This window comes from Macaca fascicularis, chromosome 10 (assembly GCF_037993035.2).
Source record: "Macaca fascicularis isolate 582-1 chromosome 10, T2T-MFA8v1.1".
In the NCBI taxonomy this organism is placed as follows: Eukaryota; Metazoa; Chordata; class Mammalia; order Primates; family Cercopithecidae; genus Macaca; species Macaca fascicularis.
In genome coordinates this window covers 91,735,859-91,761,585 of record NC_088384.1, presented here as the reverse complement: position 1 = coordinate 91,761,585, position 25,727 = coordinate 91,735,859, and the positions used below count along the sequence as shown (strand labels likewise).

The window sequence follows — 25,727 nt, the reverse complement described above, 5'->3', positions numbered from 1 at the left end:
GCGGGGAAGCACTTCCGGGAGCCTGGGGCCCAGGACCGTAGCAGCTTCGGAAGGTGGGCTCTGCCAGCGGGACCATGCTGCTCCGAGCCGCTTGGAGGCGGGCGGCAGTGGCGGTGACAGCGGCTCCAGGGCCGAAGCCCGCGGCGCCCACTCGGGGGCTGCGCCTGCGCGGTACGCTCGGGTCCCGCTCTCCGGGAGGTGCGGACCTGTCCCCTCCGCGCGGCGACGCAACTGAATATTCCGGAGCCTTCCTGTCCACCCTGCTGCCCAGACTCTCTGACCCTTTCTCTCAAACGACACATCCCTCAGACTTTCTTAGGCGGGTCCCCGAACGGTTGACCCCGGCGCACCACCCCTCGCACCCTGCGCGACAGGCCCCCAGAGCCGTGGAGGCGCGTCCTTCAGACCGCTCCTGGCCAAGTTACAGATGCTGCTCTGGGCTCCCGTGCAGACCGTTAGCTTCGGTCAGAAGGGGCTGCACCTACTCTGGCTCCACGTTCCTTCTAAATGGCTTGGCCCTTTACAGTCTTCCTCCCTAGGAGGCCATTTGAATATCACCTCAACAGCCCCTCCAGGAACCCTCTCTCCCTCTCCTTTACCTCCTTTTACAGCGTGTCAGGTATCTTCTGCTGTTTTCTTTCCATTGAGATTCGACCCCAGCATCCCTTACACTTATCTCACCCCCAGCCAGATTTTTCCTTCTGCCCTTTGGATGCCATGCGTTCATAGTTGCCTTCGGTCTTACTTGGCCACTCCATTCCATTTTTTGTCAGTTGGAGATCATGCTCCTCAGTCTGCTGTTCCCGCAGATACAACCGCTGCCCCGGAGGCGGGGCCAGTGCTGCGACCTCTCTATATGGATGTACAAGCTACAACTCCTCTGGTAAGGATGGAGCTTTTCCCAAGGCTGTTTATTAGGAAGTAAATGATGGGCGTGACCACGCAAAGCAATGGCTGAATCCCTGGAGAAGTGAGAGCCATGAAGGTGTGCTGGAAAAAGCACTGAGCCAGGAGTCAGGAGGCTTAAATTTGAGGCCACTGGCAGTGGCTTTACTACTCACCAGCGATTGACCTTGGTCAAATCACTTCAGCGCAGGCTCTATCGTAGTAGTTGAAAGCATGGGCTCTGGAATGAGCAGAACCACCACTTAGTAACTGTGTGAACTTGGACAAGTTTTAAATGGGTTAAAAGACTAATGCAAGTTTTCACCAGTGTGTGACAAGGGGTATTTGCCTAGGCCCTGTCCTGTCCCAGCCCCTTGTAGATCACATTGCCTGGCGGGAATGGAAACACCAGCAGAAACATGTCGGAACAAGGCAGTGTTTGTAGACTACCTGAGGGGAGGCAGAACGATCTGAGTTGGGATGGGTTGTGAGTGGGAGTGTATTAGGTTGATAGTTGGTGGGTAGTTTTGTGGGAACAAAAGAATGTTTGAGGCCTCCTTTAGGCAGTGCCTGAGGGGTTCAGAGTGTCTTGAGGCAGGGTGGGCAGGTCTGAGGGGTGGAGGGGGACCTGAATTGACTATGGTCTCAAGGAAAATGATCTGTTCTGTTGTGCTCAGGACCCCCGGGTGCTTGATGCCATGCTCCCTTACCTAATCAACTACTATGGGAACCCACACTCCCGGACACATGCATATGGCTGGGAGAGTGAGGCAGCCATGGAATGTGCTCGCCAGGTTAGTACACAGGAGTCTAGGAAGTTCTAAGGTCAGACGGGGCAGTGGCCTGTGGGAGGCATTTCCTTCTTGGTAGGTGTGCATGGATGTAGAAGTGGTTTTGGATTCTTTCTGGAAGAGATTCAGAGAGCAGCCTTGGAGTTTGACTGCAGGCATCTGATTAGTTCCCATATTTCCTGGCTAAATGACTTGGGCAAGTTATCTAATTTCTCTAAGCCTTATTTTCCTCACATTTAAAATGGAGATTCTACTCTGTAGGGTTACTGGGTGGGTTAAATAAGACCATGTTGGTAAAGTGTTTATTAACACAACACCGATAAGTAAGAAGTACTATAAGTAGTAAGAGCTCAATAGTTCTTTTTTTTTTTTTTTTTAAGAGGTGGAGTTTTCACATGTGTTGCCCAGGTTGTAGTGCAGTGGTGCGCAATCTTGGCTCACTGCAACCTCTGCCTCCCAGGTTCAAGTGATTCTCCTGCCTCAGGCTCCCAAGTAATAGGTATTACAGGCACACGCCACCACGCCTAGCTAATATTTTTGTATTTTTATTTATTTATTATTATTATTTTTTGAGACAGAGTTTTGCTCTTGTTGCCCAGGCTGCAGTGCAGTGGCACAATCTTGGCTCACTGCAACCTCCGCCTCCCAGGTTCAAGCAGTTCTCCTACCTCAGCCTCCCAAGTAGCTGGTATTACAGGCGTGCGCCACTACACCTGGGGAATTTTGTATTTTTAGTAGAGATGGGGTTTCTCCATGTTGTTCAGGCTGGTCTTGAACTCCTGACCTCAGGTGATCCATCTCGGCCTCCCAGAGTGCTGGGATTACAGGCGTGAGCCACCGTGCCCGGCCTAATATTTTTGTGTTCTTAGTAGAAATGGAGTTTCACCATGTTGACCAGGTTGGTCTCGAACTCCTGACCTCAGGTGATCTTTCCACCTCGGCTTCCCAAAGTGCTGGGGTTACAGGGGTGACCCACCACACCTGGCCAATAGTTAATTAAAAAAAAAAAAAAATTATTAGTTTGCATTGGGCTGGAAAAGAGCCTGGGATCTGGGATATAACTAGAATTTGATTCTAGTAGGTGCAGAGCTTCATCCAGGGCAATTTGGTGAATGCAGTGGAGCTCTTCTTGCTCCAGGGCTGTCCCACCTGTGTCTGCAGCTCTATTTCTGCCTGGGGAACTGATGTTATATATCTCTGTTTCTTGACTTGCAGCAAGTAGCATCTCTGATTGGAGCGGATCCTCGTGAGATCATTTTTACTAGTGGTGCTACTGAATCCAACAACATAGCAATTAAGGTAAGAGAAGGGAACCAGAGGACATATGTGGGCTTTCCTGACCTGGGAGAGAGTGTCCGTCCACCTCATTTGGACTCGTATATGTATTTCACAGCCACCCATCCCCACCCTATTGTGAAGAGACGGCTTACACTCTTTCTGATTTGTTGCTTCCTTTAACTCTTTGCAGTCTACTCTTAAGTCTTTCCTCCTGTTGGTCTGAGTTGAGTGAGGTAATTGGATAGCAAAGGAGGTGGCCCTCAGGCCATTAACCATTTGTCTGGCAGTTACTTCAGAGAGTGGATAATGGTGATTGAACCGTTTCTCCATTCTTTTTTTTTTTTTCTTTTTTTTTTTTTGAGAGAGAGTCTCACTCTTGCCAGGCTGGAGTGCAGTGGCACAATCTCGGCTCACTGCAACCTCCGCCTCCCAGGTTCAAGTGATTCTCCTGCCTCAGCCTCCCGAGTAGCTGGCACTACAGGCGCCCGCCACCATGCCCAACTAATTTTTGTATTTTTAGTAGAGACAGGGTTTCACCATGTTGGCCAGGATGGTCTCAATCTCTTGACCTCATGATCCGCCTGTCTTGGCCTCCCAAAGTGCTGGGATTACAGGTGTGAGCCACCATGCCCAGCCTTTCTCCATTCTTTTTATCTAGTAACAACAAGTTATATGTGTGATTTCAAGGCTGCCCTCCTCTCAGCCTTCCTTTTTCTTTCTAATCAGATCTATTTGCAAGAAGTTCCTCCTGTTTCTTTAGATATCTCCATTTTGAAGTGCTTGTCTTTGTGGTGCCCTCCGCAGGCATTCACATGGTCTCCCATTCTGGGATCAGTCATTTTGTCCTTGGTACATAAAAGATCTTTGGTGCTAATGCAAGGAAAATGATACTTTTAGTAGTCATGTTGGTGTTTCATAGAACATAATCACATTTCACTGGGCCTGGTTGCCAGGATTACTTGAGTAAATGCCAAGGCTCTGATAAATTGTGGCCTGCTGTAGTTTGAACTCTGGCTCCACTCAGTCTCATCTTTGTCTTTGAACTGTGCTTCCAGCATTGGTTTCTTTGACCTTGGCCTGAATGTAGGAGGCCTAGGACGGGCTTCAGGGTCATCAGCACTCTGCCTGATCATGTTAGCAGGAAGACGTCTTTCCTTGGGACTGCAGAGACCACAGAGTCAGGGTGAAGGTTCCTCCAAAGGTGGAGATGGTTTCTGATGGAGAGCATTTTCAAAACTTTGAAAATATTTTCTTTGGAAGTCTCCACAGATTCCAAACCTATAGGTCAAGGATCGCTAAGAGTACCTGTGATGGTGTTTCCTTTAATCTCCATAATTGATAGAGTAAAATAATCTGTAAGTTATTAAATAAATCTACATCATGGATAACTGAGATAAAATAAGGTGTGTGGGTGGTGAAATGTCATCTAAATGAAATTTTTTAAACAACTGTAACATTTTGAACTACCATCACCATCCCACAACTTTTTTTTTTTTTTTTTTGAGACAGAGTCTTGCTCTGTCGCCCAGGCTGGAGTGCAGGGGCATGATCTCAGCTCACTGCAAGCTCTGCCTCTTGGGTTCACGCCATTCTCCTGCCTTAGCCTCCTGAGTAGCTGTGACTACAGGCGCCTGCCACCACGCCCGGCTAATTTTTTGTATTTTTAGTAGAGATGGGGTTTCACCATGTTAACCAGGATGGTCTCGATCTCCTGACCTCATGATCCTCTCGCCTTGGCCTCCCAAAGTGCCCTGCAACCATTTTTACATTATTGATGTAAATACTTTTTGGGATAAAATAGAGTATAAATCAATTATACATGTTTCTCATTTATGTTCTTTGTCCTCATGCACAGACCATTTTTACAAAGTTATAATTTTGGCCTATATGTTTTAATATTCTGCTTTTATTTTATTTATTTATTTATTTATTTATTTATTTTATTTTATTTTTTTTGAGACGGAGTCTCGCTCTGTCACCCAGGCTGGAGTGCAGTGGCCGGATCTCAGCTCACTGCAAGCTCCGCCTCCCGGGTTCACGCCATTCTCCTGCCTCAGCCTCCCGAGTAGCTGGGACTACAGGCGCCTGCCACCTCGCCCGGCTAAGTTTTTTTTGTATTTTTAGTAGAGACGGGGTTTCACTGTGTTAGCCAGGATGGTCTCGATCTCCTGACCTTGTGATCCGCCCGTCTCGGCCTCCCAAAGTGCTGGGATTACAGGCTTGAGCCACCGCGCCCAGCCCATTTATTTATTTTTTAACAAGCCAGAGTCTCGGCCGGGCCCAGTGGCTCACACCTATGATCCGAGCACTTTGGGAGGCTGAGATGGGCAGATCACCTGAGGTCAGGAGTTCGAGACAGGCCTGACCAACATGGTAAAACCCCATCTCTACTAAAAATGCAAAAACTAGCCAGGTGTGATGGCGCACGCCTGTAATTCCAGCTACTTGTGAGGCTGAGGCAGGAAAATCCCTTGAACCCAGAAGGCGGAGGTTGCAGTGGGCTGAGATGGCGCCATTTTACTGTAGCCTGGGCAACAAGAGCGAAACTCTGTCTCAAAAAAAAAGAAAAAAAAGACACGGTCTTACTCTGTCACCTAGGCTGGGGTGCAGTGGCACAATCGCAGCTCACTGGAGCGTTGAACTCCTGGACTCAAGCGATCCTCTCATCTTAGCCTCACAAGTAGCTAGGCTTACAGGCGTGTAGTTGCGTGCCTGGCTAATTTTGTTATTTTAATTTTTGTAGAGATGGAGGTCTCACTATGTTGCCCAGGCTGGTCTTGAACTCCTGGGCTCATGTGATCCTCCTGCCTTTGCCTCCCAAAGTTCTGAGATTACTTCCTTGAGCCACTGCACCTGGCTTTGTGTTCTGCTGTTAAAGGTAATATTCTTTTATAAGCTCTGGGGGGAGATGCACATTTTCTTTTAAGTTTTTAGTTTTTGAAAAATAATTCTGTCACATGTGGTGTGTTTTTTTAAAACCAATGGAAAAATTTTAAATGAAGTGTAGGCATTCGGTCACACCTGTAATCCTAGCACTTTGGGAGGCTGAGGCAGGCAGGTTGTCTGAGCTCTGGAGTTCGAGACCACCCTGGGCAACATGGGAAAACCCCATCTCTACTAAAAAATACAAAAAATTAGCCAGGCATGGTGGCCATAATCCCAGCTACTTGGGAGGCTGAGACATGAGAATTGCTTGAACTCGAGAGGCAGAAGATGCAGTGAGCTGAGATCACGCCACCGCACTCCAGTGACAGAATGAGACCGTCTCAAAAAAATAAATAAATAAAAATAAAATAAAATGAAGTGTAAATCTTCCTCTCCTTCCCCGAGGACCCCGCTCCCTGGTCCTGTTCTACAAAGTTGATACTATTAATTCTTTTTTTTTTCCTTTTTCTTTTTTTTTTTTTTTGTTTTTTTTAGAGGGAGTCTCGCGCTGTCACCCAGGCTGGAATGCAGCGGCCGGATCTCAGCTCACTGCAAGCTCCGCCTCCCGGGTTTGCGCCATTCTCCTGCCTCAGCCTCCTGAGTAGCTGGGACTACAGGCACCCGCCACCTCGCCCGGCTAGTTTTTTGTATTTTTTAGTAGAGACGGGGTTTCACCGTGTTAGCCATGATGGTCTCGATCTCCTGACCTCGTGATCCGCCCGTCTCGGCCTCCCAAAGTGCTGGGATTACAGGCTTGAGCCACCGCGCCCGGCCATTTTTTTTTTTTTCTTTTTCTTTTTTTTTTTTGAGACAGAGTCTCGCTTAGTCGCCCAGGCTGGAGTGCAGTGGCACGATCTCGGCTCACTGCAAGCTCCGCCTCCCGGGTTCACGCCATTCTCCTGCCTCAGCCTCCCGAGTAGCTGGGACTACAGGCGCCCGCCGCCTCGCCCGGCTAATTTTTTGCATTTTTAGTAGAGACGGGGTTTCACAGTGTTAGCCAGGATGGTCTCGATTTCCTGACCTTGTGATCCGCCCGCCTCGGCCTCCCAAAGTGCTGGGATTACAGGCGTGAGCCACCGCGCCTGGCCTTTTTTTTTCTTTTTCAAGGGAGAGTCTCACTGTGGCACCCAGGCTGGAGTGCAGTGACGTAATCTTGGCTCACTGCAACTTCTGCCTCCAGGGTTCAAGTGATTATCCTGCTTTATCTTCCCAAGTAGCTGGGATTACAGGAGCCTGCTACCACGCCCAGCTAATTTTTGCATTTTTAGTAGAGACAGGGTTTCACCATGTTGACCAGGCTGGTCTCGAACTTCTGACCTCAGGTGATCCACCTGCCTCAGTGTCCCAAAGTGCTGGGATTACAGGTGTGAACCACCGCTCCTGGCCCCTTTTTTTTTCTTTCCTTTTTTCTGTTTTTTAAGACAGTCTTGATCTCACCCAGGCTGGAGTGCAGTAGCCAGATCTCAGCTCATGGCAGCCTTGACCTCCTTGGCTCAGGTGATCCTCCTGAGTAGCTGGGACTACATGCCAGGCTTTTTTTTTCTTTTTTTTTTTTAGTATAAATTAAATCTCACTATGTTGCCCAGGCTGGTCTTGAACTCCTGAGCTCAAGTGATCCTCCTGCCTTAGCCTCCCAAAGTGGTGGGATTACAGGCATTGACTACCACTACATTCAGCCCCTTTTTTTTCTTCTTTTTTTTTTTTTTTTGACACAGAATCTCGCTCTGTCGTCCAGGCTTGAGTGCAGTGGCTCGATCTCGGCTCACTGCAAGCTCCACCTCCCGGGTTCACGCCATTCTCTTGCCTCAGCCTCCCAAGTAGCTGGGACTACAGGCGCCCGCCACCATGCCTGGCTAATTTTTTGTATTTTTAGTAGAGATGGGTTTCACTGTGTTAGCCAGGATGGTCTCGATCTCCTGACCTTGCGATCTGCCCGCCTCGGCCTCCCCAAGTGCTGGGATTACAGGCATGAGCCACCGCGCCCAGTCTCTATTTTCTTTTTTCTAAATTAATTAATTAATGTATTTTGAGACAGAGTCTCACTCTGTCGCCCAGGTTGGAGTGCAGGGGTGTGATCTCGGCTCACTACAACCTCTGCCTCCTAGGTTCAAGCGATTCTCCTGCCTCAGCCTCCTGAGTAGCTGGGATTACAGGTGCGTGCCACCACACCTCGCTAATTTTTGTATTTTTATTTATATTTATTTATTTATTTTTTGAGAAAGAGTTTTACTCTTGTTGCCTAGGCTGAAGTACAATGGCGCAACCTCGGCTCACTGCAGCCTCCGACTCCTGGGTACAAGCGATTCTCCTGCCTCAGACTCCAGAGTATCTGGGATTACAGACATTTACTACCACACCTGGCTAATTTTTGTATTTTTTTTAAGTAGAGACAGGGTTTCTCCATGTTGATCAGGCTGGTTTCGAACTCCCAACCTCAGGTAATCTGCCCTTCTCAGCCTCCCAAAGTGCTGGGATTTACAGGTGTGAGCCACTGCACCCGGCCATTTTTGTATTTTTAGTAGAGACGGGGTTCCACCATGTTCATCAGGCTGGTCTCAAACTCCTGATCTCGTGATTGATTGCCTGCCTCAGCCTCCCAAAGTTGTGAGATTATAGGCATGAGCCACTGCACCTGGCATCCTATTTTTTTTTTTCTTTTTGAGACGGAGTCTCACTCCGTTGCCCAGGCTGGAGTGCAATAGCACTCTTCACTCACTGCAACCTCCGCCTCCTGGTTTCAAGTGATTCCCCTCCCTCAGCCTCCTGAGGAGTTGGGATTATAGGTGCGTGCCACTGGGCCTGGCTTATTTTTTTATTTTTAGTAGAGATGGGGTTTCTACATGTTGGCCAGGCTGGTCTCAAACTGGTGATCTCCTGACCTTAGGTGATCCGCCCGTCTCGGCCTCCCAAAGTGCTGGGATTACAGGCATGAGGCACTGCACCTGGGTTTAAGCATTTCTCCTGCCTCAGGCTCCACTGTTTTTTTTTTCTTAAATGAGATAAATGGTTTTTTTAATTTCTTGTAATAGTTGAAATTCCAGAAATTTTTTAATGTACCTTTATTGTTTCTTCTGATATTAACAGTAATAACTACTCATGACTTTGTTTACTGTTATATCACTGGCACCTAGAAAATTACTTGGGATACTGGAGGTGCTAAATATTGGTTGAATGAATGAATCATAAATTCCAATAATATAGAGAACTCTAAACACATTTTCACTGCTAATTTGCTGTATATTTCTCCAGATTTTTAAATACCTACATTAATCTGTATACTATTATCATTTTAATAGATTTTATTTTTTATAGCAGTTTTAGGTTCACAGCAAAATTGAAAGGAAGGTACAGAAATTTCCTATATATGCCCACCCCCAGGTATGCACAGCCTTCTGCCATTATTAGCATCTTCCATCAAGTGGTACATTTGTTCCAATTGACGACCTGGTATGGATACATCATTATCACCCAAAGTCCATAGCTTATATTAGGAATCACTGGTGTTGTACATTCTGTGGGTTTGGACAAATGTGATTTATTCTAGTGAATTACTGAACTTGAGCGGGCTTCGGGAAGCCCTGAATTTGTATTTGACTGGGCAGAAGTATGGGTAGCTTGAGACCCCTGGGACTTATGTCTGGTATCTGAACTAGGGGCAGTCTTATGTGATTGAGCCCTTAATCCATGGGGTTTTCACTAAGTCTGCAGAGTTAGCCTCAGAATTGAATTATAGGATACTCAGTTGGTATGAAAGAACTGGTGTTGGAGCATACTGTTCTTGCCCATTTTTCCTTTACAAATGATGTTGAAGTCATTGCTGTCTCTCTCAGTATGTTCTCCTTCCATCTATCACCACCAATTTCTAGGGGGTGGCCCGATTCTACAGGTCACGGAAAAAGCACTTGATCACCACCCAGACAGAACACAAATGTGTCTTGGACTCCTGCCGTTCACTGGAAGCTGAGGGCTTTCAGGTCACCTACCTCCCAGTGCAGAAGAGTGGGATCATTGACCTAAAGGTAGGAGTGGCTATTGGCAGGAGGAGCAAAAATGGAGGAACTTGGCTTCAGCTTGTAAATTTCTCTTTTGGGCCCTAGCTGGAGCTTGAAGGAATAGATCTAACAGGATGAAGTTTAGAGAAATGGGCCTGGCAGAGAATGAGATCATGTTCCCCTTGAGTGTGTACTGTCCTCCTTTTCTCTGGAGGACTTGTTTCTTTTTCTTTTTTTTTTTTTTTTTTTGAGATGGAGTCTCGCTCTTTTGCCCAGGCTAGAGTGCAGCTCACTACAAGCTCCACCTCCTGGGTTCACACCATTCTTCTGCCTCAGCCTCTCAAGTAGCTGGGATTGCAGGCGCCCACCACCATGCCCAGCTAATTTTTTGTATTTTTAGTAGAGATGGGGTTTCACCGTGGTAACCAGGATGGTCTCGATCTCCTGACCTCGTGATCTGCCCGCCTCAACCTCCCAAAGTGCTGGGATTACAGGCATGAGCCACAGTGCCCAGCCTTCCTTTTTTTTTTTTTTTTTGAGGCAAAGTCTCGCTCTGTCATCCAGGCTGGATTGCAGTGGTACAATCTCGGCTTACTGTAACTTCCACCTCCTGGGTTTAAGCATTTCTCCTGCCTCAGGCTCCGAAGTAGCTGGGACTACAGGTGTGCACCACCAGGCCCAACTAATTTTTGTATTTTTAGTAGAGATGGAGTTTCTCCATGTTAACTAGGCTGGTCTTGAACTTCTGACCTCAGGTGATCCACCCGCCTCAGCCTCCCAAAGTGCTGGGATTACAGGCGTGAGCCATTGCCCAGCCTTGATTAGCTTTTTTCACTAATCATAAGTCTTTGGGAATTCATTCCTTGCTGCATGTGCCAGTAGTTTGTTCCTTTTGATTGATAAGTAGTAGTCCATGTTATGGATGTACCAAAATCATCTGTTGAAGGACATCTGGGTAGTTTCTAGGTTTTTGCTATTATGAATAAAGTTACTGTGAACATTTGTGTAAGATGTTTTGTGAATTTAATTTTCATTTCTCTGGGATAAATGCCCATGCGTACAGTTACTGGGTTGTATGGTAATTTCATGTTTAGTGTGATGAGCAACAGAAACTGTCAAATTCTTTTCCAAAGTGGTTGTGACATTTACATTCCCACTAACAATGTATGAACCATTCAGAGTCTGTGCATCCTCACCAACATTTTGTGTTGTCACTGTTTTTAGTTAACTATTCAGATAGGTATGTAGTGTAAGACTCCTTTTCATGACTAAGCTTGCCTATATTCTGATTTAGGAGGACTTTGTTTGCACTATCTAGTCACCTTACTCCTGCATATCCCTAGGAACTAGAGGCTGCTATCCAGCCAGATACTAGCCTGGTCTCAGTCATGACTGTGAACAATGAGATTGGAGTGAAGCAGCCCATTGCAGAAATAGGTGAGTATCATGGCTTATCCCTGATCCCTGCCCACTATGGCGGTCTGTATGATGTAGTAGACTGAGAGCTGTAATACTCTGTGGAGTGTAGTTAGGAAATCAAGTGAAAGAGAGCCTAAGTGCTTTGTTCAAGGACATTGTAAGTATCACAGGCAGTATTTGAATCTAGGTCTATTACCATTTTTTTTTTTTTTCATTGAGACAGAGTGTCACTCTGTTGCCTAGGCTGGAGTGCAGTGGTGTGATCTCAGCTCCCTGCAACCTCCACCCCCTGGGTTCAAATGATCCTCCCGCCTCAGCCTCTCAAGTAGTGGGACTACAGGTGTGCACCACTATGCCTGGCTAATTTTTGTATTTTTAGTAGAGATGGGGTTTTGCCATGTTGGCCAGACTGGTCTTGAACTCCTAACCTCAGGTGATCTGCCCTCCTTGGTGTCCCAAAGTGCTGGGATTACAGGCATGAGCCACTGCGCCCCGCCAGGTCTAGTACCTTTTATGGTTTTTAATTTTATTGCAGTTGCTGCCAAAACCAACCACAAAACAAAAAAGCCTTCTACCCTTTTTCATTTTAGAACATCTTTTTATTATCCCCACGTAGAGCTCACCCTGTAATTTCTTTAGGCACGTTAGCACAAAGATCTCTTAATTTTTTTTTTTTTTTTTTTTTTTTTTAATCAAAAGGGATCTAGAAACTAATCTGACATTTTGAAAGACTGGTGTTAATGAGGTGGTAAGAATCGTATGCATGAGAGTATCAGGAGTGTTTTGATCTGGTGTTTTGCCCTTCATCTTTTTTATTCTAAAGAAGGGAAGCTACTGAGAGACAGAGGGAGGAAGGAAGAAGGGGGAGGAGAGAAGGAAAAGAAGAGGGAGAAGGGGTGGAAGGACGGAGGGGAGGAGTTTAATATTGATAGAGGTCATTTACTGTTGTTGGAGATAATTCACAGTGCACTGTGGGACAGTGACAGATGACTTTCCAACATTGTGCTGTGGGTCTTCCCCTCTGTTTCCTCAGGGCAGATTTGCAGTTCCAGAAAGGTGTATTTCCATACTGATGCAGCCCAGGCTGTTGGAAAAATCCCACTTGATGTCAATGACATGAAAATTGATCTCATGAGCATCAGTGGTCACAAAATCTACGGTCCCAAAGGTACCAGCCCCTCTAGAGTTCTTTCTGTACCTTCCAGCAAGACCTTTGATAGGTGTTTGTCAGAGTCATTTGGGACTACTATTGCTCTCAGAGGAAGTTGTACATTCAGAGTCCCTTGTAGAATGCAAATGTCATTTAGCAATAGGCAGAAACACTTGCCTGTTTGTAGACCTTAGCAGTTACTATACATCAGGCCATTCTTTCTTGCTGACTTTAACAAATCCTTAGCAAGCGTGTAGATCTTAATTTGGTTGAGGAGAAAGGGGTTTTGTCAAATCAAATTTATCTAGATAAGCCCAGCTATCTTGTTTTCCCCACTATGATGTGCAGAGCAGCTATTTGAGTCCTTCATTCCCAGTGTCTTGCTATAGCTCAGGGGAAGATTGCATGGGATTTGACATCTCTTTGTGTTTATTATGATTATGATTTTTTTTTTTTTTTGAGACGGAGTCTTGTTCAGTCGACCAGGCTGGAGTGCAGTGGTATGATCTGGGCTCACTGCAAGCTCCCTCCTGGGTTCACGCCATTCTCCTGCCTCAGCCTCCCGAGTAGCTGGGACTACAGGCGCCCACCACTACGCCTAGCTACTGTTTTTTTTTTTTTTTTTTTTTTTTGAGACGGAGTCTTGCTCTGTCGCCCAGGCTGGAGTGCAGTGGCCGGATCTCAGCTAACTGCAAGCTCCGCCTCCCAGGTTCACGCCATTCTCCTGCCTCAGCCTCCCGAGCAGCTGGGACTACAGGCGCCCACCACCTCGCCCAGCTAGTTTTTTTGTATTTTTTAGTAGAGACGGGGTTTCACCGGGTTAGCCAGGATGGTCTCGATCTCCTGACGTCGTGATCCGCCCACCTCGGCCTCCCAAAGTGCTGGGATTACAGGCTTGAGCCACCGCGCCCGGCCGCCTAGCTACTGTTTTTGTATTTTTAGTAGAGACGGGGTTTCACCGCATTAGCCAGGATGGTCTCGATCTCCTGACCTCGTGATCTGCCCGTCTCAGCCTCCCAAAGTGCTGGGATTATAGGCATGAGCCACCACACCCAGCTATCTTTGCGTTTATTCTTAGAATACTTCATAGTCTGTTACCCTGTTAAGTCTCTCATGGATACTTATTTGTTCCCTATGGTCCTGTTGGAATGTGTTCAAGCTTGAGTTATGCCTCTTTCCCTTAACCCTCGGGAATAGACTGTTGTCCTCTGTTTTGTGAAGGTAACCATAAAATATCAATATAAAATATAACTCCTCTTTCTCAAGTGAGGGCCTTTTTTGGGTTGATGTCTTTGCTGGTATCCTTTTTGTACCTGCAGGGTGTGTTATCTGGGTGTATACTTTGTGGAAGTAGGTATAATAGCTTCTGGAAGTATGGAAGATGGCTTCTGAGGGTTCCCAGAGGTTGTAAAGAGTGTTTTTTGTGAGCTATTATTTCAAAAAGCTCAATAAGAATCCTATCTTTTAATAAAATGTTGCTTTTATTGGCTTTTATTGTAGATAAGTCTTTTTGATAAAAACCAATGAACTCAGGCTGGATACCCTATTCTTCATCATGTCCTATTTCACATTATATGCCTGTGTTAAAACATCTCGTGGGCTGGGCACGGTGGCTCACGCCTGTAATCCCAGCACTTTGGGAAGCCAAGGCAGGTGGATCACGAGGTCAGGAGTTCAAGACCAGCCTGATCAACATGGTGAAATCTCATCTCTACTAAAAATACAAAAATTAGCCGGGTGTGGTGGCGTGTGCCTTTAATCCCAGCTACTCAGGAGACTGAGGCAGGAGAATCGCTTGAACCCAGGAGCCGGAGGTTGCAGTGAGCCGAGATCGCGCCACTGCCTGGGTGACAGGCAAGACTCCCTCTCAAAAACAAAAAAAAATCTCATGTACTCCATAATATATATATCTCCTATGTACTCACAAAAATTAAAAAAAAAAAACACCAATGAACTCATTGATCAGAAGCTCTGATCAACACTTACATGTGTACAGGTATCCCTCATTATCTGACCTCCTGCTTTCCAAGCCCAGAATCTAAATAGATTTAGATAATGTGGTATTCTTCACTGTCCAGACATGGTATTTGAGCACTTGCTGTTTGAATTCGGGAACTGTATAGACTCAGATAGTATAAGATTCTTGAATTTTTTAAAATGGAGAAATGAAATAATTCTTAATAAATACAGTTTAGTACATTATTTTATTCATTTGTTTTATAGGGACAAGGTCTCACTCTGTCGCTCAGGCTGGAGTGCAGTGGTGCTATCCTACCTTGCCGCAGCTTCAATCTCCTGGGCTCAAGCAACCCTCCTACCCCAGCCTCACCAGTAACTAGCACTACAGGTGTGCACCAACACCCTAGCTAATTTTTTTTTCTTTTTCTTTTTTTTTTTTTTGAGACAAAGTCTTACTCTGACGCCCAGGCTGAAGTGCAGTGGTGTGGTCTTGGCTCACTGCAACCTCTGCCTCCCGGGTTGAAGGGATTCTTCTCCCTCAGCTTCCTGAGTAGCTGGGATTACAGGCCCACCGTGCCCAGCCACACCTGGCTAATTTTTTTTTTTTTTTTTTGAGACGAAGTCTTGCTCTTGTCCCCCAGGTGGAGTGCTATGGCGAGATCTCAGCTCACTGCAACCTCTGCCTCCCGGGTTCAAGCGATTCTCCTGCCTCAGCCTCCTGAGTAGCTGGGATTACAGGTGCCTGCCACCACACCTGGCTAATTTTTGTATTTTATTTTATTTTATTTATTTTATTTTATTTTATTATTTTATTTTTGAGATGGAGTCTCGCTCTGTCACCCAGGCTGGAGTACAGTCGCGCCATCTTGGCTCACTGCAAGCTCTGCCTCCAGGGTTCTTGCCATTCTCTTGTCTCAGCGTCCCAAGTGGCTGGGACTACAGGTGCCTGCCACCACGCCCGGCTAATTTTTTTGTGTGTGTGTATGTGTTTTTAGTAGAGATAGGGTTTTACTGTGTTAGCCAGGATGGTTTCGATCTCCTGACCTCGTGATCCACCCGCCTCGGCCTCCCAAAGTACTGAGATTACAGGCGTGAGCCACCGTGCCCGGCCTAAGTTTTGTATTTTTAGTAGACATGGGGTTTCACTATGTTGGCTAGGCTGGTCTTGAACTCCTGACCTCAGGTGATCTGCCCCCTTCGGCCTCCCAAAGTGCTAGGATTACAGGTGTAATCCCGCTCACGGCCTAATGCGTGGCTAATTTTTAAAACAGTTTTTGTAGAGATAGAGGTTTCACTATGTTACTCAGGCTTGAATTCCTGACCTCAAGCAACTCTCCTGCCTCAGTCTCCCAAAGTGCTGGGATTACAGGCATGACCCACTGCACCCAGTTTATTTAAAATCTGGTGTCCTTCATAATAAATTTGGAAACCACTGCCTTAATTTTTATAGTACCTCCATTCTCAGCATAAACAGTTTTTCTGTGTGGGAGAAGAACTGTCAAGTGCCAATTCTATTCAGAAGCCCTGATTACTTGGTGAATAACTTCGCATGCTCATGCTCATATTTTGGCACAAAATTTCTGTAATTAGGCTTGTTTAGTCACAGGTTATACACATTTTTAAGTTTTTTGTTTTTTGAGTCAAGGTCACTCTGTTGCCCAACCTGGAGTGCAGTGAATGTCACAATCATAGCTCACAGCAGCTTTGACCTCCTAGGCTCACGTGATCCTCCTGCCTTAGCCTCCAGGGTAGCTGGGACTATAAGTGCATGCCACCATGCCCAGCTAAATTTTAATTTTTTTTTTTTTGTAGACACGGTGTCTCACTATGTTTCTCAGGCTTGTCCCAAACTTCTGGTCTCAAGTGATTGTCCTTCCTTGGCCTCCCAGAGTGCTGGGATTATAGTCATGAGCCACCATGCCTCACCAATTTTTTTTAAATTTTGATTTTATTTTGAAAAAGTAATATTCATGTGGTTCAAAATTCAAAAACTATAAAAAGTGCACAGACAGCTGGGCGCAGTGGCTCATGCCTGTAATTGCGGCACTTTGGAAGGCCAAGGCGGGCGGATCACGAGGTCAGGAATTTGAGACCAGCTTGGCCGACATGGTGAAACCCCATCTCTACTAAAAATACCAGATTAGCCGTGTGTGGTGGCAGGTGCCTGTAATCCCAGCTAATCAGGAGGCTGAGGCAGGAGAATCACTTGAACCCGGGAGGTGGAGGTTGTAGTGAGCCAAGATCACGCCATTGCACTCCAGCCTGGACAACAGAGCAAGACTCTGTCTCAAAAAAAAAAAAAAAAAAAGGCACAGACAAAAGTCTACCTCTCACCTCTGTCCTCCAGCTATGCAGTTCCCTTCTGGGGAGATAATTTCTTTCTTTTTTTTTTCTGATTTTCTCTGGTTATGGGAAGGCAATTTCTTGGGTTTTTCTACAATTACCTATGTGTTTACAAACAAGTATATGCTTCTCCACCCATCTTTTTTATCCAGATGATAGCATACTGTACTCACTGTTTTGATCTTGCATTTTTCACCTAATAATACGTCTTTTTTTTTTTTTTTTTTTTTTTTTTATTGCGACAGGGTCTTGCTGTGTCACCCAGGCTGGAGTGCAGTGGTGTAATCTTGGCTCACTGCAACCTCTGGCTCCCAAGTTCAAGCAAGTCTCCTACCTCAGCCTCCTGAGTAGCTGGGATTACAGGCACGTGCCACTACACCCAGCTAATTTTTGTATTTTTAGTAATTACGGGGTTTCACCATGTTGGTCAGGCTGGTCTCAAACTCCTGTCTTCATGATCTGCCCGCCTCAACTGCCCAAAGTGCTGGGATTACAGGTGTGAGCCACCATATCCGGCCCATAATACATCTTTTTTTTTTTTTTTTTTTGATAATGGAGTTTCGCTCTTGTTGCCCAGGCTAGAGTGCAATGGCGCCATCTCAGCTCACCACAACCTCCACCTCCCTAATAGCTGGGATTATAGGCATGTGCCACCGTGCCCGGCTAATTTTGTATTTTTAGTAGAGACGGGGTTTCTCCATGTTGATTAGGCTAGTCTCGAACTCCCAACCTCAGGTGATCCGCCCACCTCAGCCTCCCAAAGTGCTGGTATTGCAGGCGTGAGCCACTGCACCTGGCCAATACATTTTTTTTTAAAGCTAAAGCTAAAGTACAGACTTTATTTGAATTTCACCAGTTTTCTAACAATGTATCTTGGAGATTTTATGGTATCAGTTCAGAACAAGCTTTCTCTTTTTTTTTTTTTTTTTTTGGAGATGGAGTCTTGCTCCATCACCCAGGCTGGAGTGCAGTGGCATGATCTCAGCCCACTACAACCTCTACCGCCTGGGTTCATCTTGTGTCTGAGCGTCCCAAGTAGCTGGGATTGCAGACGCCTGCTACTGTGTTTGGCTAATCTTTGTATTTTTAGTAGAGACAGGGTTTCACCATGTTGACCAGACTGATTTCAAACTTCTGACCTCAGGTGATCTGTCCGCCTTGGCCTCCCAAAGTTGGGATTATAGGTGTGAACCACCACACCCGGCGTCCTCATTCTTTTATACACCTGCTTGGTATTTCATTGTATGGACATGTCGTAATCTATTTGACCATTACCTGATGATGGACATCTAAGTTGTTTCCAGTCTTTTTGCTATTACGAATAATACTATAATGTATGATGGCATTTCATATAGCATAGGGAGCTACTTTAAACCATTTTGATCATTACTCCTTCTGGCATTTATCTTCCAGATGTTAAATAATTTTCTAAATACTATGCTTTTATTGCTGTTTCTTCTTTTCCCTTAAAATTTTTTATTTAGAAAAATTTCATGCTTACAGAAAAGTTGAAATAATATTTTGATCCCTTTGGAAAGATATATTTTGTTTTATCTACTTTTCTCTCTTTTTTTGTAACAAACTTTGTTTCCCAGGGGTTGGTGCCATCTACATCCGTCGCCGGCCCCGTGTGCGTGTGGAGGCCCTGCAGAGTGGAGGGGGGCAGGAGCGGGGTATGCGGTCTGGGACAGTGCCCACACCCTTAGTGGTGGGGCTGGGGGCTGCGTGTGAGGTGGCACAGCAAGAGATGGAGGTATGGGGAGAGCAGTTCCCTCCCACAACTTCTTCCCCTGCGCTGGGTCTCCTATTTAGAGGCTTCTCAGCATGACTGAGGCAGATTTCAGCAGGGAGAGAAGGCTTAAGAAAACTCTTCCTTGTCCTGGTGCTACCTACCTTGTTCTGAGGGAGGCATTATGAGCTCCAAAACCCATGGCCTTTTAGTAGTTATCAGCTCATTTATTTCTGGATAAGTAAATGAACCCTTTGTCCAGTTATCAAGTGCCTTTTGCATACCAGGCACTATGCTCAGTACTGGAGATACAGTGTTCTCCATGAGTACATAGGATGATAGGTGGGGCTGATACATAGTCACTTCCGGTTATAGGAGAAGGGTTTCTCAAACTATGTCTTTCTGAGCTGGTTGATGGTTTTTGCCTAATCCTTCCCTACCTGCTCCTTAGTATGACCACAAGCGGATCTCAAAGTTAGCAGAGCGGCTGATACAGAATATAATGAAGAGCCTTCCAGATGTGGTGATGAATGGGGACCCTGAGCACCATTATCCCGGTATGGACTTGCTCTTCTATCCTCATTCTGGTAGTGGCTGAGACTCTCAGACCTCTCTCACAGTATTTCTTTCCTACAGGCTGTATCAACCTCTCCTTTGCATATGTGGAAGGGGAGAGTCTGCTGATGGCACTGAAGGACGTTGCCTTATCCTCAGGGAGGTGAGCTGGACGGCATAGATAGGGCCTGCGGCAGGGCCACTTAGAAGAGTCATATAGGCTATTAAGCTTCCCAGTGTGGAGATGATAGGCATAAGAGCTCTTGATTAAGGGTAAAGGTCATTTTGTAAGTGCCTCTTTTTTTTTGGTTGGCTGGGTAGCTGGGTACAGACTGAAGTTTACCACCCTAGGAAGGCTTCCTGGGGTAGAATTTTGTGCCTTTTATGGTCCCAGGGGATGTATGTATCTGTTTTGGGGTAACACTAGCAGTTCTGTTACAGACCTCCAGAATTGAAGATGCTCCAAAGGCCACTAAGTGTTTGGCTGCCCTTCAGGCTGGTGCAGATGGTGTATTGTGTCCTGGGGAAGTGAGCACATGGTCCTCTGCTGCCTCTTCTTGTCAAACCCATGTGGTATCATGCTGTCACACTTTGCCAGCGTCCTTGCTCAAGGAAGTCATCCACCATGGGGGCCAGAGGAGCTAGGTTCACACATCTAGGATGTGCAGGGTAGCATCAGGTCCTTTAGTTCTGCCAGATTAGAAGGTCTCTTGTTTTTTCCAGGGTATGACTCCAGGGCCCTGGGGGATGGGAACAAGACTGAGGGTTTGTGACTAAAAGCAGATGTGGATGATGAAATTAACAAGGCTCGTGTCTCTCTCCTCAGTGCCTGCACCTCTGCATCCCTGGAGCCCTCTTATGTCCTCAGAGCAATTGGCACTGATGAGGATTTAGCGCACTCTTCTATCAGGTCAGTGAGTTGAGCTGCAAGGCATTCTCTTACATTTTTCTTTTCTTTTTTTTTTTTTTTTTTTTTTGAGACGGAGTCTCGCTCTGTCGGCCAGGCTGGAGTGCGGTGGCCGGATCTCAGCTCACTTCAAGCTCCGCCTCCCGAGTTTACGCCATTCTCCTGCCTCAGCCTCCCAAGTAGCTGGGACTACAGGCGTCCACCACCTCCCCCGGCTAGTTTTTTGTATTTTTAGTAGAGACGGGGTTTCACCGTATTAGCCAGGATGGTCTTGATCTCCTGACCTCGTGATCCGCCCGCCTCGGCCTCCCAAAGTGCTGGGATTTCAGGCTTGAGCCACCGCGCCCGGCCTCTCTTACATTTTTCATCTCCTGTTACAATTTTTTTTCTTTTTCCACCCTGAAGTTTTTCTCAATCTAGTTCTCCTTATCTCTTCTCATAACCTTGTGAAAGTTTATAGAGCAGTGGTTCTCAGACTTCATTGAGTATCACCTGGGAAGTTTGGGAAATATGATATCTGAGTCCCACATTCAGATGGTCTGATTCACTAGGTCTGGGGGAGGAATAGAAAACATCTCAGGTGATTTTAATGTGGGTGATCTGTAGACCATGTTCTTTTTTTTTTTGAGACAGAGTCTTACTCTGTTGCCCAGGCTGCAGTGCAGTGGCATGATCTCAGCTCACTGAAATCTCTGCCTTCCAGGTTCAAGCAATTCTCCTGCCTCAGCATCCTGAGTAGCTGGGACTACAGACATGTGCCACCAGACACAGCTAATTTTTATGTTTTTAGTAGAGACGGGGTTTCACCATGTTGGCCAGGGTGGTCTCAAACTCCCGACCTCATGTGATCTACCCGCCTCGGCCTCCCAAAGTGTTGGAATTACAGGCATGATCCACCATGCCTGGCCGATCTGTATACCATGTTCTGAGAAACTCTGCCCTAAAGGAAGGACCATGTTCTTCTCTCCATATCTTTTGTGTTGTAGATCTTTAGTGATTATTTGCGGAATGAATTTATCCCAGTGCCAGAGCTCTGATGGGGAGCCATTCTCCTGTGCCTTTTTTCAGGTTTGGAATTGGCCGCTTCACTACAGAGGAGGAAGTGGACTACACAGTGGAGAAATGCATTCAGCATGTGAAGCGTCTTCGAGAAATGAGGTATACATACTGTATCAGAGACCCTCTGGAAGAAACTATTGCTGTCTCCCCTCTTGTCCTTAGGCTATGTGTTTACACTGTCAATACCAAAGTTCAAGAGTACTTGGATTTTAGGATTTAGAGATTCCACAAAGCAAGAAAGTGGATCTTCTTGGCTACTTGCTTTCACAATGAGAAAGCGTTTTTAAAAACTAAAGAACTAGGCTGGGCGCGGTGGCTCACGCCTGTAATCCCAACACTTTGGGAGGCTGGCCAAGGTGGGCAGATCACCTGAGGTCAGAAGTTCGAGACGAGCCTGACCAACATGGAGAAACCCCGTCTCTACTAAAATACAGAAAAATTAGCCGAGTGTGGTGGCGCATCCCTATAATCCTAGCTACTTGGGGGGCTGAGGCGGGAGAATCGCTTCAACCTGGGAGGGGGAGGTTGCGGTGAGCCAAGATTATGCCATTGCACTCCAGCCTGAGCAACAAGAGCCAAACTCTATCTCAAAAAAAAAATAATAATAATAAAATAAAGAACTAGATGAATACAGGTAATGCAGCTAGTATTTTTTTTTTTTCCCGAGACAAGTTCTTGCTCTGTCATCCAGGCTGGAGTGCAGTGGCACAATCACACCTCACTGCAACTTGCACCTCCCAAGTTCAAGTGATCCTCCCACCTCAGCCTCCCAAGTAGCTGGTACTATAGGCATGTGCCACCATGCCTGGCTAGTTTTTGTATTTTTTGTAGGGATGGAGTTTTGCTATGTTGCCCAGGCTGGTCTCAAACTCCCGGGCTCAAGCAGTCCTCCTGCCTTGGCTTCCCAAAGTACTGGGATTATAGGCACAAGCCACTGCACCTGGCCCAGGTAGTATTCTTCATTATGATTATTATTATCTTTAGAGAAAGTGTCTCATTCTGTCATCCTGGCTGGAGTGCAGTGGTACAGTTGTAGCTCACTGTAAGTTTGGACACTTGGGCTCAAGTTATCCTCCTGCCTCAGACTCCCAAGTAGCTAGGACTACGGTTGTGTGCCCCCACACCTAGCTAATTTTAAAAATATATTTTTTGTGGCCGGGCACAGTGGCTCACGCCTGTAATCCCAACACTTTGGGAGGCCGAGAAGGGCGGATTGTGAGGTCAGGAGATCGAGACCATCCTGGCTAACATGGTGAAACCCCGTCTCTACTAAAAATACAAAAAACTTAGCCAGGTGTGGTGGCAGGCGCCTGTAGTCCCAGCTACTTGGAAGACTGAGGCAGGAGAATGGCATGAACCCAGGAGGCGGAGCATGCAGTGAGCTGAGATCGTGCCACTGCACTCCAGCCTGGGCGACAGAGTGAGACTCCGTCTCAAAAAAAAAAAAAAAAAAAAAAAAAAAAAATATATATATATATATATTTTGTAGAGATGGGGGTCTCCCTATGTTTTCCAGGCTGGTCTTGAACTCCTGGGATCAAGCCATCCTCCTGCCTTGGCATCCCAAAGTACTGGGATTACAGGCATAAGCCACTGTGCCCAGTCCCTCATTATTTTTACGGATAGTATTTCTTTTCTTTTTTTTTTTGAGACCGAGTCTCACACTGTCAGCCAGGCTGGAGTTCAGTCGTGCGATCTCGTCTCACTGCAATCTCTGCCTCCTGGGTTCAAGCGATTCTCCTGCCTCAGCCTGGGAATATAGGCACATGCCCTGCTAATATTTTGTATTTTTAGTAGAGACGGGGCTTCACTATATTGGCCAGGCTGGTCTCAAACTCCTGACTTCGTGATCTGTGTGCCTCGGTCTCCCAACGTGCTGGGATTACAGGTGTGAGCCACCACACCCAGCCTCTATTGATTGTATTAATAGTTGTCATTGCAGCACTATCAATACATAATTAATGGTTTATAGACTAAGTATAGGAAAACTCTCTTTTTTTTTTTTTGAGATGGAGTCTCGCTCTGCTGCCCAGGCTGGAATGCAGTGGCGCGATCTCGGCTCACTGCAAGCTCCGCTTCCTGGGTTCATGCCGTTCTCCCTCCTCAGCCTCCTGAGTAGCTGGGACTACAGGCACCTGCCACCATGCCCGGCTAATTTTTGTATTTTTAGTAGAGACGGGGTTTCACCATGTTAGCCAGGATGGTCTCTGTCTCCTGACCTCGTGATCCGCCCATCTTGGCCTCCCAAAGTGCTGGGATTACAGGCGTGAGCCACCACGCCTGGCCAGGAAAACTCTCTTTAGGATATGGATTCACAGGCCAAAAAAAAAAAAAAAATATATATATATATATATATTATATATACACACATATATATGTATATGTATATGTACCTGTGTGTGTGTGTGTGTGTGTGTGTGTATATATATAAATAAATTAGCTGGGCGTGGTGGCATGCACCTGTAATCCCAGCGACCCAGGACGCTGAGGGAGAAGAATCACTGGAACCCAGGAGGCAGAGGCTGCAGTGAGCCAAGATCGTGCCACTGCACTCCAGCCTGGGCAACAGAGCAAGACTGTCTCAATCAATCAATCAATCAGTCAATCAATAAACGTGTTTATAAAGGTAATGAGATTCTTGGCCAGTCAGCTGGCACCAGAGCTTCCGCTAGTAGCCACAGAACTCATCTTCCTCCTGGGAACCTTGACACCTCTAGATTTTTTCAGAGCCTGGCTCTGTCTTAGTTAACCTTGACTTTCAGAATTCTGTTGGTCCAGTTGGTAGAGAGAGGAGTTTCAGGTATATACCCTGCTTCCCTTTATGAGCTTTCCAGGCCTTTCTGTGCTCTGGATTTTTCTTTGTAGGGTCTAGCGGTATTGCTTAAGTGTCTACATTGCTCAACTGCAGGATCCTTCCTTTGGCCTCGCTTTCTGGTATTCTGTGGTACACTGAAAAGGCATTTCTACTGACTACACGGCCAGCAAAGACTTTTATTTCCTATCTGTGTGACTTCAGCATCTGCGCCCTATTCCTTCTGACCCTTTACAAACTGAATGCAGCCTGGTCCCATTAGCTCTCAGAGTCTTATTTTGTGAGCCTATAATAATAAGTGGCCTTCCCTAAAGAGGAAAGACAGAAGGAGATGGCTAACTTTAAGGGCCATGGAAACTCTCATGAATAGAAAGGCATTCTGGGAATGTTTAGTGTAAAGGAGAGGGACATGTCAAGAATATAATGAAATTTGATAAAATTACCTGATGAAATCTAAATCATAAAATCCCATATTCATAGCACACTGAAGTAATATCTGGTCTGGAAACATTATCCAAGATATCCAAGCTTCTGCTTGGGGATTGATCAGAGCTTGGCAGAGATTTCTTAGCAGCAGCTTTTGTGTGAGATGGGTTGCTCAGGTCTAAGATCCAAGGAATTCTTTTGGATATTGGAAGCACAGGCCAACTCTGGGGAGATGAAGCTGGCAAGAACTGGGTAGGGGCACAGCATACCAAGATGATTTAGGGTTAAGCTCCACCCCTAACTGGGAACTAGAACAAAACCAAGAAACGAGTGCTGAAAAGCGGGTAATATGCGGTGGGCTGAAACTAGCTGCTTATACATGTCATTTGAAGCGAGGCTGAAACTAGATGCTTATACAAGTCTCAAGGGTCTTGGTTCCTCCAAGGGAAACCATGGCCATAAGCCTCTTACAAGTGGGATGAGAGCTTCAGGAATATGACCATGTTTGGTGTCCATTGGCTCAGGGCCCCACTGCAACTGAGCCTGAGGAACCTAGTTATTCTTGTTTGTTGGCAGTTGGGGAGAGCTCTCAGGAGAGCTGACAAGGACTTACAAGGAGCTGGGAAAGACTTGTTAACCACCTGTGTTAGGGTCTACCAGGGCAAGAGGCAGAGGACAGACAGGGACGGAAGGAAGCAAGCCATTGCTCAGGGCCTTGGTGCCAATGTTGTCCACTTCCTATCTAAGCCCTCACTCATTTAATGCCTCTTCTCTTTGGCAGCCCTCTCTGGGAGATGGTTCAGGATGGCATTGACCTCAAGAGCATCAAGTGGACCCAACACTAGAAGAATAGGGCCTTGACTTTGTGCTGGTCTGGTCCCTCCTGCCTCACCAACCCATACACAACCAGACACCTTGTTATGCCTAGTGGATGCTCCAGATTGGTATAGACCAGTTGACTTCAGCATCAGTCCACCTCTATGACAGAAACACAAGGAAACTGTCTTTCCCTAGCTTCAGCTTCTTGGGTGTGGAGCACTCCCCATTTCTTCTCAGGTCTTACAGTGTGTGGACATTTTCATCCTGAAGCCATAGAGACATTTGTTATCATATTGCTGCTTGACACATCTGTGCTCTTGGTGAGGAGAGCAAGAGGAACCAGAAGTCTCTGGTCAGGGACCATGATGCTCTGCATGGACATTTGAGTCTTCGTCTTCTGCTGCTGCTCGGCTGGACCAGCTTCTTTAACAGCAAGCATAATCCACTTCAATTTAATATTTTCTGTAGCTCCAAAGGGTATCTCTTCATATTGACTGCAGTCAGACGGAACGGACAGTTTCTTAGAGGGCTTGTCTCCTTTCTACCCTTGTCCTCTTTCCTTTCCTTTGACCTAATGGAGCTGGAAATATGTCTATGAGTCCACCAGTTATTCTAATAGTTTGTTTCCTTGAAAATTGTTAATTTCAAGACTGGAAAAATAAACTCACCTTCTATTTA

At 46.2% G+C, this 25,727-nt stretch overlaps 1 protein-coding gene across 11 annotated transcripts; it reads left to right on the top strand.

The window, feature by feature from the left end:
• Positions 1-10: 10 nt before the first annotated feature.
• NFS1 (NFS1 cysteine desulfurase) lies at positions 11-25,727 on the top strand. Of its 11 annotated transcripts, none has more exons than XR_012419320.1 (14): positions 11-171; positions 774-883; positions 1,563-1,679; positions 2,892-2,975; positions 9,746-9,898; positions 11,215-11,308; positions 12,324-12,458; positions 14,664-14,787; positions 18,338-18,415; positions 18,923-19,028; positions 19,108-19,189; positions 19,853-19,936; positions 21,002-21,091; positions 25,012-25,727. XR_012419320.1 is itself a non-coding variant. In XM_015458003.3 (13 exons), the coding sequence occupies exons 2-13, from the start codon at positions 857-859 to the stop codon at positions 25,073-25,075; spliced, it is 1,194 nt and encodes a 397-aa protein (XP_015313489.2). In that variant the 5' UTR covers positions 11-53; positions 774-856; the 3' UTR covers positions 25,076-25,727. The 11 variants fall into 11 exon arrangements, 3 of the variants coding, with proteins under 3 accessions (XP_015313489.2, XP_005568933.2, XP_005568935.3); XR_012419319.1 differs by having other exon boundaries at positions 18,338-18,495; XR_012419318.1 differs by having other exon boundaries at positions 11-198.

Coding starts and splice junctions, on each gene's coding strand:
- NFS1 (XM_005568878.4), top strand. CDS start 75: ATGCTGCTCCGAGCCGCTTGGAGGCGGGCGGCAGTGGCGGTGACAGCG. Junction 2,976..9,745: donor CCAACAACATAGCAATTAAG/GTAAGAGAAGGG, acceptor ACCAATTTCTAG/GGGGTGGCCCGATTCTACAG. Junction 19,937..21,001: donor TTAGCGCACTCTTCTATCAG/GTCAGTGAGTTG, acceptor GCCTTTTTTCAG/GTTTGGAATTGGCCGCTTCA.